This window comes from Morus notabilis, unplaced genomic scaffold (genome assembly GCF_000414095.1).
Source record: "Morus notabilis unplaced genomic scaffold, ASM41409v2 Scaffold1225, whole genome shotgun sequence".
NCBI lineage: Eukaryota > Viridiplantae > Streptophyta > Magnoliopsida > Rosales > Moraceae > Morus > Morus notabilis.
Genome location: NW_010357682.1, coordinates 259,671 through 276,090, shown reverse-complemented (window position 1 = coordinate 276,090; position 16,420 = coordinate 259,671). Strand labels below are relative to the sequence as shown.

The window sequence follows — 16,420 nt, the reverse complement described above, 5'->3', positions numbered from 1 at the left end:
GTTTGATTTTACTACAGTATTTTTATCTCACAGAAAAATTGAATTTCTAATGCCTAAATAAAAAATCACTAGTTTGAACGCATGAACCTAAAAGACCCTTATTGTTATAAAAAATAATATAATAAAAAATATGGATAAGATATTTAATTTGATGTTCACAAATAAAAAATTAATGTAAATAAAAAAGTTTTTCATAAGCATAAGAAGATCACTTGTTTAAAAAAATATATAAATTTAATAGGAAATTAAAATCCTGATTTAAAAAAAAAGGAAATTAAAACAAAAAAAAAAATCCTGGATGCACAAAGCAAAATCAATCAAATAAACAATTGATAAAATTTTTGAAGCAAAAAAAAAAAGCCAAAATTCAATTTAAAACACAAATAAAAAATTCAAATGAGACGCAGAGGAGCGGGAAAAATTACATCGGGAAGTCGAATATATTCAATTTAATAATTGATTGATTCATTTCTTCAAAACCTCACTTCTCCTTTCTTTTCTCAAGCTCACGAAGCAGTCGAAAATGGCGGAGAAGCAGAGCACCGTCAAGCGACCTCCTCGGAGCCTTAACGACAGCCATTATCGCTTCCTTCAAGACCTTTCCGCTCCTCCCAAACCCAAACCCTCTGGTAATCCTTCATCAATTTCGACTTTATCCTCTTTTTTTTTTTTTTTTTTTTCTGTTTTGGGAATTTGAGGTATCGGATTAGAATTGATTGATCAATTGTTGATCGCAGCTTCTACTGTTTTTTTTTTTTTTTTGAGTAGGATTGTTGTTACTTTTTGGTTTTTGGTGTTGATTTTGGTTTTGAAACTGTGAAACGAGGGATTGGGATTGATTATTGTTGGGTTGCTGTGTTTGGATTTAGATGGGGATTTTGAGGATTCCGAGGATGAGAAATCGCGATTGAAGATGAAGATCGATGGTGGAATTGGCCTGAGCGAAGCTGTGTCTGGAGATAGTGTTGTCGATGTTCCCAGTTTCTCTGTGTTCGCCGATTTCGATACTCCTCCTGGTACGCAATCTCTCAAGATTGTCTTTTCCTTGTATTTATGCGCGAAAGAATGCATTTTTGTTTGTTTTTGTTCGTGTGAGGAGTTAAGAAAAAACCTCGCAACGCTCTCTTATCAGTTTTTTTCTTTATTCAAATAGTCGTACATCACACACACAAACACACACACACATGTGTGTGTGTGTACACATGTATATATATTGAATGAATTCTAGTCTAGAACAAGAAAAGCCAAAAGGGTTTTTTGAAAATGAATGTATTTTTGTTTGTTGATGTTACCGTCAGAGTTTATGAGCTAAACCTCGCAATGATCGTTTACCAGGTTATTTTATTTAATTTTAATGAATCCTGGAACAGGACAAGCCCAAAAGGAACTTTAAGACAAATGTATATATTTTTCTTATAATGTCAGGATATATGAGCTAGATCTCACAATGCTTTTCTTACGGGTTATTATTACTTTTTTTTTTCTTTGAATGAATTGTTATATATAACAAGAGAAGCCCAAAAAGAATTTTGATAAAAATGTTTTATTATTTATTTATTTTTATGATATAAGTATTTGTTATGAGTTAAATCTCGCAGTGTTCTCTTACTGGGTTATTACTCATTAATACATACTTTTTTTTGTTTTTTTTACTCTTTGAATGAATTCTAGAACAAGAAAAGCCTATAAAGGTTAAGATTGAGGATAGGCGCCGTCTCTGCAAACTCTCATCTCAGGTTGACAAAGAAAGTCTGCAGAAAATATCGGTGCCTGATGAGCCTACTTTTTCTGATATTACTTATTTTGAGTCGTCACCACCACCGCCACCCCCACCTCCACCTCCCCAGGATGTAAATGACAATGGTAAAAATGGTGGAGATAATGAAATTAACGATATTTTTAAACAAGAAAAGTCTACAAAGGTTAAAATTAAGGGCAGGCGCCGTCTCTGCAAACTCTCATCTCAGGTTAATAAGGAAAGTCCGGAGGAAATATTGGTGCCTGATGAGCCTACTTTTTCTGATATTGCTGATTTTGAGTCACCACCACCTCCACATCCCCGAGTTGTAAATGACAGTGATAAAAATGGCGGAGATAATGAAATTAGGGATATACTCAATGATTTGGGTGCAAGGCTTGAGTTTCTGTCGATTGAGAAGAGAAAGGACATAAATAAAACGAACACATTTGAAGGTTCTTTGCCTGTGTTTAAGTATAATAAAGAGATTGATGAGGAGAAGAAGGTTGATCTGCCTGAGTATGCAAGTGCAGAGTCTTCATTTTCACTTGCATCTGATGCATCTGACTCCTCGTCAGATGCTGCTAAGAATGATAAAAGTTGTACTGAGAGAGTGGATTGCGAGTATGTAAAGGATAGAGGCCTCCACTATGAGCATGAGAGTGAGGTGTCCAGCAAAACTGATCACAGTAATGTGGGTGGCAATTTCATGCCTAAACATTCTTTTGTCTCTCATGTTAAGGAAGTGGAGGATAGCAGGCATAGTGAGCAGAAGGGTGGTAATCATGTGGGAAGGAAGCATGTGACTGCGAAACATGATGAATATAAGAAAAGTGAATTTTCAAGGATTGATAAGAAATTAGTTAGATTGGGAAAATCCTCCACGTATCAGTTTGGAGAAAGAGAAGACAGTGATGAAGATGATTGTGTCGTGTTGAGTGGCAACAAAATTGCTAAGGAAGTAGGAAGGAAAGGTAAAATGTTGAAGGAGCGTGATGTTTCTAATGGTGACGACATCTTCAAAGATGATAGTTCTATAACTCTGCCTGGTTCAAACTATACATACAACTTGCATGGTGATGTTGCAAAAATGTTGTATCCTCATCAACGTGATGGTCTTAAGTGGCTATGGTCTCTTCATTGTCAAGGTAAAGGTGGAATTCTGGGGGATGACATGGGTTTAGGCAAAACAATGCAGGTAAGGAAATGAAGTCATAGCGCATCAGAGTAGTTTGAGATGCTTTTGAATGAATTTTTGATGATCAGTTTGTTTCTTATGCAGATTTGTGGATTTTTAGCTGGACTATTTCATTCACGTTTGATTAAGAGGGCATTGATTGTAGCCCCCAAAACATTACTTTCTCATTGGATCAAAGAGTTATCAGTTGTTGGTCTATCTGATAAGACGAGAGAGTGAGACTGCTTCTTATTCTACCTCTCCTTCCTCTCTTCTTTCCTTTTTTTCTTTTATGAACAAAAGAATTATGTTGTTTTCGTTACTAGGAAAGTGACGACTTACTTGTTGCAGATACTTTGGAACTTGTGCAAAAACTCGGCAATATGAGCTTCAATATGTACTTCAGGTATTAGATGTGTCTTCTTTGCCTTGTTACAGTAGAGTGAACTTAAATTTAAAATCTCAGGTTAAATTTAGGATGAAGAATATTATGCCTTGGCATTTCATAGAGTAAGCATCTCCGTTGCTTTGAGCTCAAACTGAGTTTGATGTTAGTGCTTTTGATTCGCTTTGTAGAAATCATTTTCTGTGGTCATTCAACATATATTTGGGATTGACGTTTTTCCTATTCCTTGCAGGACAAAGGCATTCTTCTTACAACTTATGATATTGTGCGGGCAAACACAAAATCTTTACAGGGAGATAAAAGATACAATTACTTTGATGATGATGATGAAAGTGAGGATAATGTAACATGGGATTATATGATTCTTGATGAAGTAAGTATAATTTTGCTAGACTTTTTTGAGTGATTTAAGTATATTGGTCTACTTAGTGTAATGAGAGACCTTCTGAAAATCATTTAACAATGATGGGTCTTCTCAATATACTTTCATTCAAAATGTGGACTCATTTTGTGCCAGAGTTTTCATCTCACCGTATTTTGACTCCCTAGATCCCTGTCTAATAAATGTCTTCTACTCGTCAACAAAATGGCTTCTTAGTTTAGTAAGAACAATTTTGGTTTCTTCATTTTTTTTCATATGGACTAATCCCAATCCTGTTTATACCCATCAATCAATTGATACTCTTGTAAAACTTGGTTGTCATTTGTCAATTCAACCAGAAGTTCAGTTGAAGTTTTTGTCATTGTATACTGATTGCCTAGTGCACACTTATCCATTTGGCATGACCTCTTCTTGTTCTTTATGTCATACTTACTTTTGATTGAATTCTTCACTAATATAGGGGCACCTAATAAAGAATCCTAGTACCCAAAGAGCCAAAAGTTTGCTTGTGATACCAAGTGCCCATCGTATAATAATCAGTGGCACACCAATTCAAAACAATCTCAAGGTATGTGTATGGCTTTAACTGGATTTCCTGTTTGTCTTTCTTTTTTTTTCTCTTTTTTTTTTTTATTATTCGTGGACAAATTTTATTGCGAATATAGATTATGATGTTGTACATCTTTTTACTTTTGAAACAGGAGTTATGGGCATTGTTCAACTTTTGTTGCCCTGAACTTCTTGGTGATAAGCAAGGGTAAAATCTTCACTCTTCTCAATTTGGCTCGAGTATGTTTGTGCTTAATATAATTTGATTCTTCGTGGGTTTTCTCAGGTTTAAGGAAAGATTTGAGAATGCTATTCTTCGTGGGAATGATAAAAATGCTTCAGAGAGGGAAAGGCGTATTGGTTCAGAAGTTGCAAAAGTAATAACATTATATGTTTGATATTGAACATATTTTATTTTTGTCAATTTCAAATATATACTATGATGTTAAGAACCCCAAATTTTTGCTTTTCTTTTCTTTTCCTTTTTTCTTTTTTTCCCCCTTATCTACATTGTATGTCTCATATTTCCAATATTTTGTTAACATGCAAGTTTATCAGTAGCAATAGTAATTACTAAACTGCCAATCAAATACACTGTCATTTCATTGCCTTATTGTTACTGTCTTGAATTTTCATATCTTTCTTATAACTGCAATTTGAAATGACAATGGCTAACCTCCAATTGGTTGACGTCATCTTGACAGTTCCTAAAAGTAACAATTAACATTATCAAGTAACATACAAAGAGTGTTACACAATTTATATGTTCATACTAGTTTATACATTAGTTTCTAGAACAAGATTAATTATGTGATTGAGAACCTTAGAGGCATATAACTCGTTCCATTTTTCTATGTTCATACATTAGTTTCTCGAACAAGATTTAGTTCCTTCAACATTACTACTTTAAAGTATACCTGGAATCACTAGTTAGCTATTTGTTTTACTCTTAATGATACTTTTGCTTTTTATTTTATTTTGTTTTATTTCTATGTTTAAGCACCATTATCCAAATAGTTTCAACTAGCTATCTCAACAAGCACCAACTGCATAATCAAGAAGTTTCACTTTTCTGGAACTTTCGTGCATGATCTTCCAATTAAATGAATCTTATTTGAATTGAAATTTGTGGACTCTTCTAGTTATTTCTATGACTTGGTTAGTTTTGCTTGTTCTTCTTTTTGTCACTAATACCCGCTATGATTTCTTAGATGTCGGATGATGCCAATATTAAACTTTTGTTTTCCCATTTCACAGGAACTTCGGGAATGTATTCGGCCTTATTTCTTGCGTCGAATGAAGAGTGAAATATTCAATGAAGATGCGAATGAAGGAAATACTAAGCTTTCTAAAAAGAATGAGATGATTGTGTGGCTAAGATTGACTACCTGTCAGGTTCGTTCTGCTGCAGTCACTTACAAGTTTTATTGGCTTTCTTGTTAACAGTTCAAATAAATCAGTAACTTACTCTTCTTTCATACGGTGTAGCGACAACTTTATGAAGCATTTTTAAAGAGTGAGCTGGTTCTTTCAGCTTTTGATGGCTCTCCTTTAGCTGCACTAACGGTAGAGTTTTCTCTTTTAATTTTGGTTCTCAACATCTCCTTAATCTGCTATACAGAGTTTGGATTATTTTCTTCTCATTCCAATGTTTTTTATTTGGTCAAGTTAAGTAATAATGAGAAGGTGTAGAATTTTCTTTTGATTTTCTACGGGCACAACAAGGAATGTGTTGGTTTTGATTTCCAAGTCAATCACTACCTTTTCAATCCTTTTTCTGTAATTCTGGTATTTAGGAAAAAGTGAATGTTCATTAGCTCTCTTTTTGACTAGTTAATGTTCAATGTTGTTTTGACATGAAACAGATCTTGAAGAAAATATGTGATCATCCACTTTTGTTAACAAAGCGTGCTGCTGAAGATGTACTAGAAGAGATGGATTCAATGCTGAAGCCAGAAGACATTAATGTGGCAGAAAAATTAGCAATGTACATAGCAGATGCTGCTGAGACAGATGGCTTTGAAGAGAACCATGTCAACATCTCATGCAAAATATCCTTCATATTATCTTTACTGGTGAGGGAAGATGCCCTTCATTAATGTTCTAAAATTTCATTTGATTTCTACATTTCTTTTAGATAATTTTCTTAATGTTCTTACGCAGGAGGACCTAATTCCAAAGGGGCATAATGTTCTAATATTTTCCCAAACTCGCAAGATGCTTAATCTCATTCAGGTAGGTCCTAAAGTTGCTTCCGTTTTGAAGTTTGGTTTTGAGTACAACAAGAAATTTAAATTACTATTAATTTTAGCATTAAAATACTTAGGCACTTTGTTGATACATCTCAAGGCTCTGAAATGAACTTATATGGAAACTAACGTTATTCAATCAACCATAAGTTTCAATCGAAGCGACACATTCTGTCTTCTTAAGTTTGTCCAAAGCTGCATGAACACGTGCATCAACTTGGCGGTTGTTGCAGACTAGTCTTTTGCTTGGCCTAGTAGTAGCTAAAATAGTTAGGACTTAGGGAGAAGGTGCTCCCCCATTTTGATAGGAGACCCTTCCTATTTCTCTTGGAATTCTGTTGAGAGACGTATTGATGGCTTTATTTTTGAGGCAATCATTATTTCTTAATGCCTGAACTTTTGAATTCTAGATTGGCATGATGCGTTACACAGCAGGATGGGGAGTTTTTTCCTATTTGATGAACCTTTTCAGCTCTCTGAAGATGGGGCAGTATCCAAGCCCGTAGGACAATCTCACGGGACTGCCCCTTCTAGCTGTAGGGTGGCTGGCATATCTAAGAATATCATCATTTTCTAGTAATACATAAATCACACTAGTTCCTGATGAGAGCCAGGCTCTTCGATTTTTTTTTAATGGTAAATATATTTACAAAATATTTTTTGTAGCCTGTGATGGAGGGTTTAGGGTGGGGTGAGTAATTGTAAACTTGTTCCTTTTATATATATATTAGTTACTAAATCTTGAAATGATGATTTACCATGACTTTTTGAATACCCTTTTATTAATAGGATTCACTAGTATCCAATGGCTATGAGTACATGCGCATTGACGGTACCACAAAAGCTACTGACAGAGTAAAGATTGTTGATGTAAGTATTATAAATACTCCAGAAGAAGGAATTATGTGCTTATATTATCAATGATTATCATATCCTTTTTATCTTTAGGATTTCCAAAATGGTGGTGGGCCTCCTATATTTCTCCTAACATCTCAAGTGGGTGGTTTGGGCCTAACGCTCACAAGAGCAGATCGTGTCATTGTAGTTGATCCTGCGTGGAACCCAAGGTTCTCTCTAAAACATCATAGTAATTATTATTTTGTTTTTCACATGTCATGGTAAAATTATTAACTTGGCGCCTCAAAATATCTTGCATTTGTAGTTTGGAGAAAATGGCAAGCATATGTTTTAAGTGTTCAAGACCTGGCCCATTTATGTTCTATGTTAGAGTAGACAGATTGAAATATTAAATTTGAAATGCCATAATGTAGAAATTCTGTTTATGTACTAGAAGATCCTCATTATGGGAAAGTCAATGAAGATTTTTGTAGATATTTGACAGTTGATAATAGCTCTATTTTTTACGCGCGTAGAAATTGCTTGACAAGGGTGACTGGTGTATTTCTTGTTAAAATTATTAACTTGGTTCTATCATTGCAGTACGGACAACCAAAGTGTTGATCGTGCATATAGAATAGGGCAAACAAAGGATGTCCTTGTATATAGATTAATGACATGCGGGACTGTTGAAGAAAAGATTTACAGAAAGCAGGTTAAGGATTTTATTTTATACTTTTGCCGGTCTATTGATTTAGGTGTTAGGATATGAGTGCCAAATATACCCGGATCAATATTTAAATTTCATAATCCATGGTTTAGATATACAAGGGCGGTTTATTCAGAACGGCAACTGAGCACAAGGAACAGACCAGATACTTTTGCCAAAATGTAAAGTTCATGAAGATTCTATTTGTCATGTACTCATATTGAAACAGTTGTTGATCCTTATCTGTATTTATAGTGTTAAGTTCTGGAACAAAATCTTTCCAGGATCTTCAAGAGCTTTTCAGTCTTCCAGCACAGGGTTTCGATGTTTCCCTTACTCAGCAGCAATTGCATGAAGAGCATGATCGCCAGCATATAGTGTAAGCAATCTTATCTGCTAATATTAATATGGAGCTTGAGACTTGTACTTAATACAAGTTGTGGGCGACAAAAGAGCCATATTTTTCAATCATCATATAAGTGCAATATCTTACAAGTTCCATGTAGTTCATTGGCTAATAGATGTTCACCGTGCAAGGGAAATGACCTCTTCTACATCATTTTATTTGATATTTCCTATTATTTTTAATTGTTTATTCCGTTTGCATAGAGATGATGATCTGAAGGCCCACATAGAATTTTTGGAGAGTCAAGGTATAGCCGGAGTTAGTCATCATAGTTTACTCTTCTCCAAGGAAGCGCCCGCACAAGATGTACAGGGAGAGGAAGAAGTGAGAAGGTGAACCCAATTACTTCTTGCCCTTCATATTTGCGATGTAGCATCATTTTTTATTTTTAGAAATTTTCTATGGTCATATCATTTAATTAGCAAGTAATATACACTTAAACATTGCCGGAGAGGATATGTATTCCAACTAAGTTAAAAATTCTCGGAGTTGCTTGTTTCTAAACTATTATTATGGTAGCCATTATGGTCGTTTCTCAGTTACTTATCTTTACTTGTTATGTTGAATGCAGAAAGCCGGCGGCTGCATTTGTGGGTGCTTTGGCATCGAGTGTTTCAATTGAACGAAGTATTGATGGGTATGGTTCGTATGGATCATGATGTGTTCAGTACGTTATCTTAATGTCAAGAAGTGTCTTATTTCATGTGTAAAGAACTTTCTTTGCATTATTGACAGTGCTGGGTATGCCTTCAATCCAAAGGACATAAGATTGAACAAGAAAACACCGTCACCAGATAGTGAAGGTAAACTGACGGAATCCGAGATTAAAGAGAGAATCAGTCGGCTATCCAACACTCTTGCAAATAAGGTATGCTTTCTCTTGTTCTGGTTTTCAATACACATCATGCAGATGAAAATGTTGGGACATTTATGGTCCACTTCTGTCAAAATGAATGTCTTTGTGTCATCATTATTGTACTTTGCTAATAGATTTGAATTTTACTAACATTTTGTTAACAAATAATATCTGCAGGCTATGGTTTCAAGATTACCAGATAATGGACAGAAGATACAAATACAAATTGCAGAATTGAGCGCCGAACTTCATAGAATCAAGATGAAGAAAGAAAATAAAAAGGAAGTAATTGATTTGGATAGCTTAACCAGTGAATTTAACAAGGTATTGAATGTATAGTGTTTTTGTTGTTGAACAATGAAAACTGAGAAAAGAAACAGTTACCCATGTTATTTTGCTGAGAAATCTCAGCTCAAATGCGAAATTTTGACAATAGCAATCCCTTGAGTCAATTCTGCCTTATCCAGAGTGGTGAGATTTGGTGAATGTTAATTCCAGTGATTTTTACTCCCCAGTCCCTTGTTTACCACAACATTGACGTGATTTGGCCCCCTTGATAGCTCTAATTTATTTGGAGATCCTGCTTGGATCATGCCATTTTGTGCAATTATCTTTCACTTGGTATTTGCAATTTTATGGTAATTCTATTTTGTAAAACTTCTTCATGGATTATTATACAATAGCTTGCCATTTTGTGGTACATATGTTTGAAGATATCTCCCTTTTGTCATATAGCCTGTCAAATTGAGAATTGCAATGCATGTCTAGCTCACTTTTACCCATTGTTTTTTGGAAAATGATATTCTTTTTGCCATTACGTTGATGGGTAGAATAGAAAGATAGTGAAAGCTTCTCATGAAATATGGTTTCCAACTTCCCTATCATTAGCTCCACGCTCCTCTCCAGCTTTGGAATCTTTTGCAAATCCTTGCGAAATGTCTCCTGCAGCTCCCCTTTGAAGACCTCCGGATCGCGTTGGATCTCCTTACGGACTCCTTCGGTTTTCTCGTCCCCCCCTCTTCGCCGGTGCCATCCCAAGGATTGCTCTGATACACTTTGTTAAGACTTAGGTTCATAAATTGAGAGTTCACACAGAAAATGAGAAATTGGAAAGAATTGATTAAGACTTCAATTTTCAAAGGGATTACAGGAAGATATGGGGGTGTTCGAGCGACCCCTTGCACTCCCTAGAGCCTAAAGCTCGTCTTTGACAATTACAAAGAAGTTGACTGAAATGAATCCTCCTACCCCCTTGCTCTCTGTTTTTATTCTGCATAGGTGAAACGTAATGGGGGTCCAGGAGACCATCAAATTACAAAGATTCCTAGTAATAAACATTATTCCTCTATCACTTCTCAAAGGAAGCCAAAAATTTTGGTATGGGCCCATTTGATAAAGCATTTTCTTTTGCTTTTAATACTAATTTTTTAAAAGAGCTTAATAAAAGGGTTGGAATGAATTTTATAATGCTTTCATGAAACTACGGTACAAATTTCAAAGACTATTTAAAAGTGGTTTTCTAGAAATTCAATTAAAAGCTTGGTTGAAAAGCAAAAATATTTCTAAGACTATTTAAAAGTGGTTTTCTAGAAATTCAATTAAAAGCTTGGTTGAAAAGCAAAAATATTTCTGAAACATCATCCAAACACTTGATATATCCCAAGAAAAGTGCTACAGAAAATCATTGTTATTCCACTATCTTTACATCTCCATTAACAGGAAATGAAGAAAGAATGAGAAATTGAGAATGTACAAGGATTCGTTGGACTAATCTTTTGCAATGGATGGCATGTACTGGTTTAGAACTGAGTTGCAGAACAGGACTTGGATGAAAGTTATAATCCACTAGTGTTCATAATATTCTTACAAAAACACTTCTACAATATTTGCTTTATGTTGTTTGTTGTTCGTGTTCATTCTTTGGTGGACCCCTTGTCCCCTTTTGTAATTTCCATAATTAATACAAGTTTCCAGTTGCTCATTTGAAAAAAAAAAAAAAAAAAAAAAAAGGAAATTCCTCATGACTTTGAATCTGATGAAGAATTTGAAGTTTCCTTGAGAGCCAGCTGTGATTGCAAAAGAAGATCAGAAGTAGTAGTCCAAAGTTCCTGCGCAAGTCTAGCGTTGTATGAAAGCTCAGAAGAGTTCATAGTCCTACCCTTTCCACCAAAGAAGTAGACTCCAGATATATCCTAAAAACAACAAAACAATCCACCTCATAAATAAATAAATAAATATATATATATATATATATTTATATGAAAAAAACATTTTACTTCTGTTGGAGAGCTAATTCTAATTCCGTCTTCAGAGATTGAGTGAATAAGATTAGGCCAATAGCCAATTTCTAAGGAGAGGGATAAGGCTGAAGCTATTTCTCCATTTCCAGTAACTAAGGGCCCGTTTGATTCATGGGTTCAAACCAGATAATTTTTTTTTTTTTTTCAATTTTTTGTGAGAGAAAATGTTGTAGCAGAACTTTTTCAATTCAAATTTTTGGGAGAGACAATACTGTTTGAACCCGGCTCAAACCCACCTTCCAAACAAGCACTAAGACTTAAGAGGTCCAAATTAAGAAAGAAGTTGTTTTTCTAGGATGTTCTAATGCAGCCCAAGTTCAACAGAATGATGAAAAGTATTCATTTGAGCCATTGTAATTTTGTCGGCTAAAAGCTGACAACTTTTTATCTTTCATCGGATCAGAGATCATTTCTTTCCAATTTCCATCATCTAGTAGCTGAAATTTGGGTTGCATGATACATTAAACGCTCCAAATTAACTCGAGACGAGAAAGCATGTGAATTTAAGCACGTTCAGTTAAATTAAGTAAAATTTAGTAACTGAAGTCAACAAACCTCACAAGAGATGACATTTACACCAAGAAAATGGAAATAATTGGGGGGAGGCAAACTTACAGGTGGGGCCAGGGCTGCATCAAGAATAGAACCGACTCCATTCTCCGGTGATTGCAAAAGTCCAAGGAGTTTCAAGACAATAAATGCCAATCGGGAAAGAAAGGAAGGAACTTCACGCATGATGTTGGTTTCCACTACTCCAGGATCTGCAGCGCTTCAAAATGATAAAAACAAACGGAAAACAAAAATGATCAGGTAAGAAGAAATCCATTATACATCGATAAGAAACATAGAACATTTATGAAATAGGAGTGATAAACAAGCTCCAAAAGAAAATGCATAGTAATGCATTCAAAAGATAGTATTTGTGCTTAATACTGTAAGGCATTTTTCAACCACGTACATGACAGAAATTTGATGAGATTCATCGTTCAAGCAGAGTTGTCGATGCAGCTCATAGGAGAATAGTAGCAGGTATACTACGCAGGAGATGAAAACTGAATGTTAGAATTGGGAGAGAAGATATCCTATACTAACTTATGCAGCAATCACAACTTACATTTAGAATACTCATAAATCCGAGCATAGGGATATCGTTTTGATCTTGAGAAGCAGTTCCCAGAAACAGCATCCTTGTTAACCTGTATGCTAGACACTGTAAAAGGAAAAAAAAAAAGAGTGATAATTTCAAATCTCATGACACCGTAATTAAGGATTCACAGTTCCAACTTTTGTTTTTTGGTGATACCAAGAAATCCCTCGAGCCCCTTTATAAGCCCAAGTTATAAACTGGAGCCTTCCGTCAAACCCTACAATCTTTGAAAGGCAGGAAACTGATCGTGTAGGTGCCTATGAGGTGGTTAGAACCCCAAACCTTATGGGCGGAAACCAAAGGCCTGATCATTCCAACCAACACCCTATGGGTTCATAGTTCCAAGTGGTTGAAAGTTTTAGACCCAATAAAGGAAGCACTAATTGTAGCATGTTTTTGCCTTTGTTTTTCTCAATAACAATTGCATGTGAGCAAGCATGCACTGTGTTGCAAATCGATACATGTTCGGCTCATATCACCCAGGATTTTTTAAGACAATATCCAGATTTTTAAATTTTCAAGGTTTTTCCTTTTATGATTTCATGAGTTGAAAGAATGTCATGTGACATACTTTGTACCCCACCACCACCCTCCTTTCTCTCCTTGGATTACCGTATCAACTATCACTTATTGACTATCAGACAAGAACCTTAATAGCAAATTATGGATTAAGGGATAATTAGGTTAAGGCTACACATAAGAAGTATACTTTCACATCTCATGAAAACTCAAATTTAAAACAAGTAAACTACTCTAGTAATTGTTCAATATCAAGAGTTTTGAGTCGTGCATGTATTATATATGCTTACCACTTCGGTGCGTAAAGGATGTTACATTCACTATCCGCGAAGGCATAGGACTATTTTTGAGGAGTGGCAGTAATAGATTTGTCAGATAGAATGCTCCAATATAATTTGTAGCAATCGTTCTGGAAATCACAGACAAACCGCGTAAGTAATCAAGTTCTCAAGTGACTACAAATACATTTTGTGCAGATTTTCAATACAAAAACTAGAAACTTTCGTGCATCCACGCAATGAATGAAAAAAACATAAGAAAAACACAAACAAAAAGAAAAAATACAGACAGAGAGCACAGAAAGGAAGACAGTTGTTTCATGAGTATAAAGTGTGACTGGTTCTAGTATAGGAGTTTAGATGCAAACTGCAACTGTCAATTTCTATAAGAAAAATCAAGCTAAATATAACAACAGCAAGGTTAAACCAATGCAGTTAGTTACAGTAGATCAGCATGTCAAACCAAAATGCCAAAAAAAAAAAAAAAAAAGAGGTTCATCATAACCAGGGTAAGATGTTGACTTTTGAAGACTACTTCAATTAAGATAAAAGACATTACTCGTCGTAGCCTTCAGCTGTGAGTCTAGGTGACGTTGCCAGTATGCCAGCATTGTTAATCAATAACTGGACCGAACAATGCATATTTGAATCCAAAAGCCACTGCTCAAGGGATACTTTAAATTTTGAAATGGAGGGGAACAACGACAAATCAACTTGAAAAGCTTTGAGTTGGGCATGCTTGTTCCTGGTTTTAATTTCTCTCATAGTCTGTCATACAACCAGCAAGAGCAAACACAAAGAAACGCATGATGAAGGGGGCACGTTTTCATATAAAACTTGCAACAGAAGCAATACCTTCGATAACAACTGAGACGACCGTCCAACTGCATACATTACGTGGTGTTAAGATATACATTCCATAAGCTGTCAGACTATTCTAATTGTTGTAAAGAAAAGCAAATTGGTTTATATATGACTCTAAAAGTGATCATAGCATAGACATCCATGCAAAATGCCTAAATATCCTATTACAAGTCCTTGAGTGATAAAAATCACGGAAAATTGGCTAATGTGAAAAACCCCCCCCCCCCCCCCCCCCTTTTTTTTTTCATAAGAAGCTAATACCAAGGATACAGAAGACTTTGAGCTTGTTTGGTAGAAGAGAAAATAAGGAGGGAAAGGGGTGAAGGGATTAGTGGAAGGATTTTGAGACCTATGGTGTTTGGTAGCAGAGAAAATAGAAGGGGATGAATTGAGTGTGGGATTTCAAATCCTTCGAAGAGCACCAATTTTAATATCCCTAAATATGGAGAGATTAATGAATAAAATGCATATCAAACACAATAACAGAAAGGTTCTCCCCTTCCTCTCTATTTTCCTCAGCTAGCTTTTATGCCTATCTTTCCTTCTTATTTTCTTTCCCTCTCACCAAACATATCCGTAAGGGACAATCATGTCTTCATGTTTAAACTAGTATACTAAGCTAATTGCCTAGAGTCCAAACAAATCTAATAAATAGGAATTGGATAGAAGTAATGTCATTGGATAATGTTTATGTAGACCACCCCTATATAGAATTAAAGCATACATTTTTTCTCTCTCTCTCTCTTCTTTTTTTTTTTTTTTTGATTGCTAGCTTCTCCCAAGATTCGAGCCAGGGATCTCTCCCTTAAAACCCCTCCCACCTTTACCAGCTGGACTAGCACCAGTTGGCGAATTACAGCATACACATGACACGGAACAACTTTTGAATTCTCAAGTATTCAACAACATAATAATCACTTACACCAAATCAAATTACAGGGAAAAAGAAAAAGAAAGAAAAGAAGTAATGCAATTTTACCAAGAACAACATAGAAGCCTTCCTTGGAAAGAGAGTGCGCAGCAGCAGCACCTAGACCAGATGTAGCCTGCACCATTCAAGAGAAACGTAAGCAGATTGTAAAAACTAAAACGTATTATAAACAACAATATATATATATATATATATATATACCATTTCAGCAGTCTGATTCTAACATGTAATAGGTAAAGATTGATGTGTAACAGGACATTTATACGCGCATAATGCGTAATGGCTGAGGTAGTCCTTATCATATGCAGAAGTGTATAATGCCATCAAATATATATTACACGCACAAAGGGTTGTTCTTGCGTGTAACATGTAAAAGTACGGAGTGTAGTGTTATATTTATTCTGTGTAACAAAAGACAAAACAACGAAGAACTTATATATCATATATCAATGCTATACCTTTTCTCAAGTTTTTGTTAAAACTTCCACATAAATAAAGATCATATTTTGTGTGTGTGTGTGTGTGTGTAAGCAGAAACTCCAAAGAGGGCATATGGGCATTCCTCAAAAAAAAAAAATGAGGGGCTTACGCCGGTGACAATGCAGAGGGGTGTGAAAGAGAAAGAAGTAGAACGCGGGTAAGTTGTGGAACTGGTAGAGAAGAGCTTTGGAAGCAAAATCTGCAAGTGGGATACGACCAGAAACCATGCCCAGAGCACAGCCATTCTCCAGAAATCAGCCCCACAAACGAACCTCACACATTCCACCACCAACTGCCATCTCCCCATCTCTCTCTCTCTCTCTCTATCTATCTTCTTCTTCTTCTTCTTCTCCTTCTTCTTCTTCTAAGACTCAAATACAATCATCGTAGAATGAAGGAAGAAGAGGAATGAAATAGAAGAAGAAGAAGAAGAATACCTGAACAAAACGGACTCCTCTTCCGCCGCACCTCCGCCTCCTCTTCTCTTTAAACCCCTTTTTTTTTTTCCTGTCCAAGTCCAACCTTAACTCACCAAAGGTTAAAATAAATAATAGCAATAATAATAATAATAATAATAATCATGTACTCTGAA

General features: G+C 35.4%; 2 protein-coding genes across 2 annotated transcripts; one reads left to right on the top strand and one right to left on the bottom strand.

Moving 5' to 3' along the window:
- Positions 1-504: 504 nt before the first annotated feature.
- LOC21399553 (protein CHROMATIN REMODELING 24) lies at positions 505-9,939 on the top strand. Its single transcript, XM_024173217.1, has 23 exons — positions 505-629; positions 870-1,016; positions 1,672-1,691; positions 1,923-2,936; positions 3,021-3,151; positions 3,267-3,321; positions 3,554-3,694; positions 4,164-4,271; positions 4,405-4,460; positions 4,539-4,629; positions 5,510-5,647; positions 5,741-5,818; positions 6,118-6,327; positions 6,416-6,487; positions 7,291-7,371; positions 7,450-7,568; positions 7,942-8,053; positions 8,161-8,229; positions 8,332-8,426; positions 8,657-8,785; positions 9,025-9,090; positions 9,189-9,321; positions 9,487-9,939. Exons 1-23 carry the CDS (start codon positions 524-526, stop codon positions 9,646-9,648), a joined length of 3,333 nt encoding a protein of 1,110 aa, XP_024028985.1. The 5' UTR covers positions 505-523; the 3' UTR covers positions 9,649-9,939.
- A 1,141-nt stretch (positions 9,940-11,080) lies between these two features.
- LOC21399552 (dehydrogenase/reductase SDR family member on chromosome X) lies at positions 11,081-16,330 on the bottom strand. The gene is made up of 10 exons (XM_010090418.2): positions 16,266-16,330; positions 15,938-16,192; positions 15,397-15,463; positions 14,409-14,437; positions 14,113-14,321; positions 13,566-13,684; positions 12,724-12,819; positions 12,568-12,643; positions 12,225-12,378; positions 11,081-11,501 (listed from the first exon to the last, which is right to left on the bottom strand). The coding sequence occupies exons 2-10, from the start codon at positions 16,133-16,135 to the stop codon at positions 11,328-11,330; spliced, it is 1,122 nt and encodes a 373-aa protein (XP_010088720.1). The 5' UTR covers positions 16,136-16,192; positions 16,266-16,330; the 3' UTR covers positions 11,081-11,327.
- Positions 16,331-16,420: the final 90 nt, after the last annotated feature.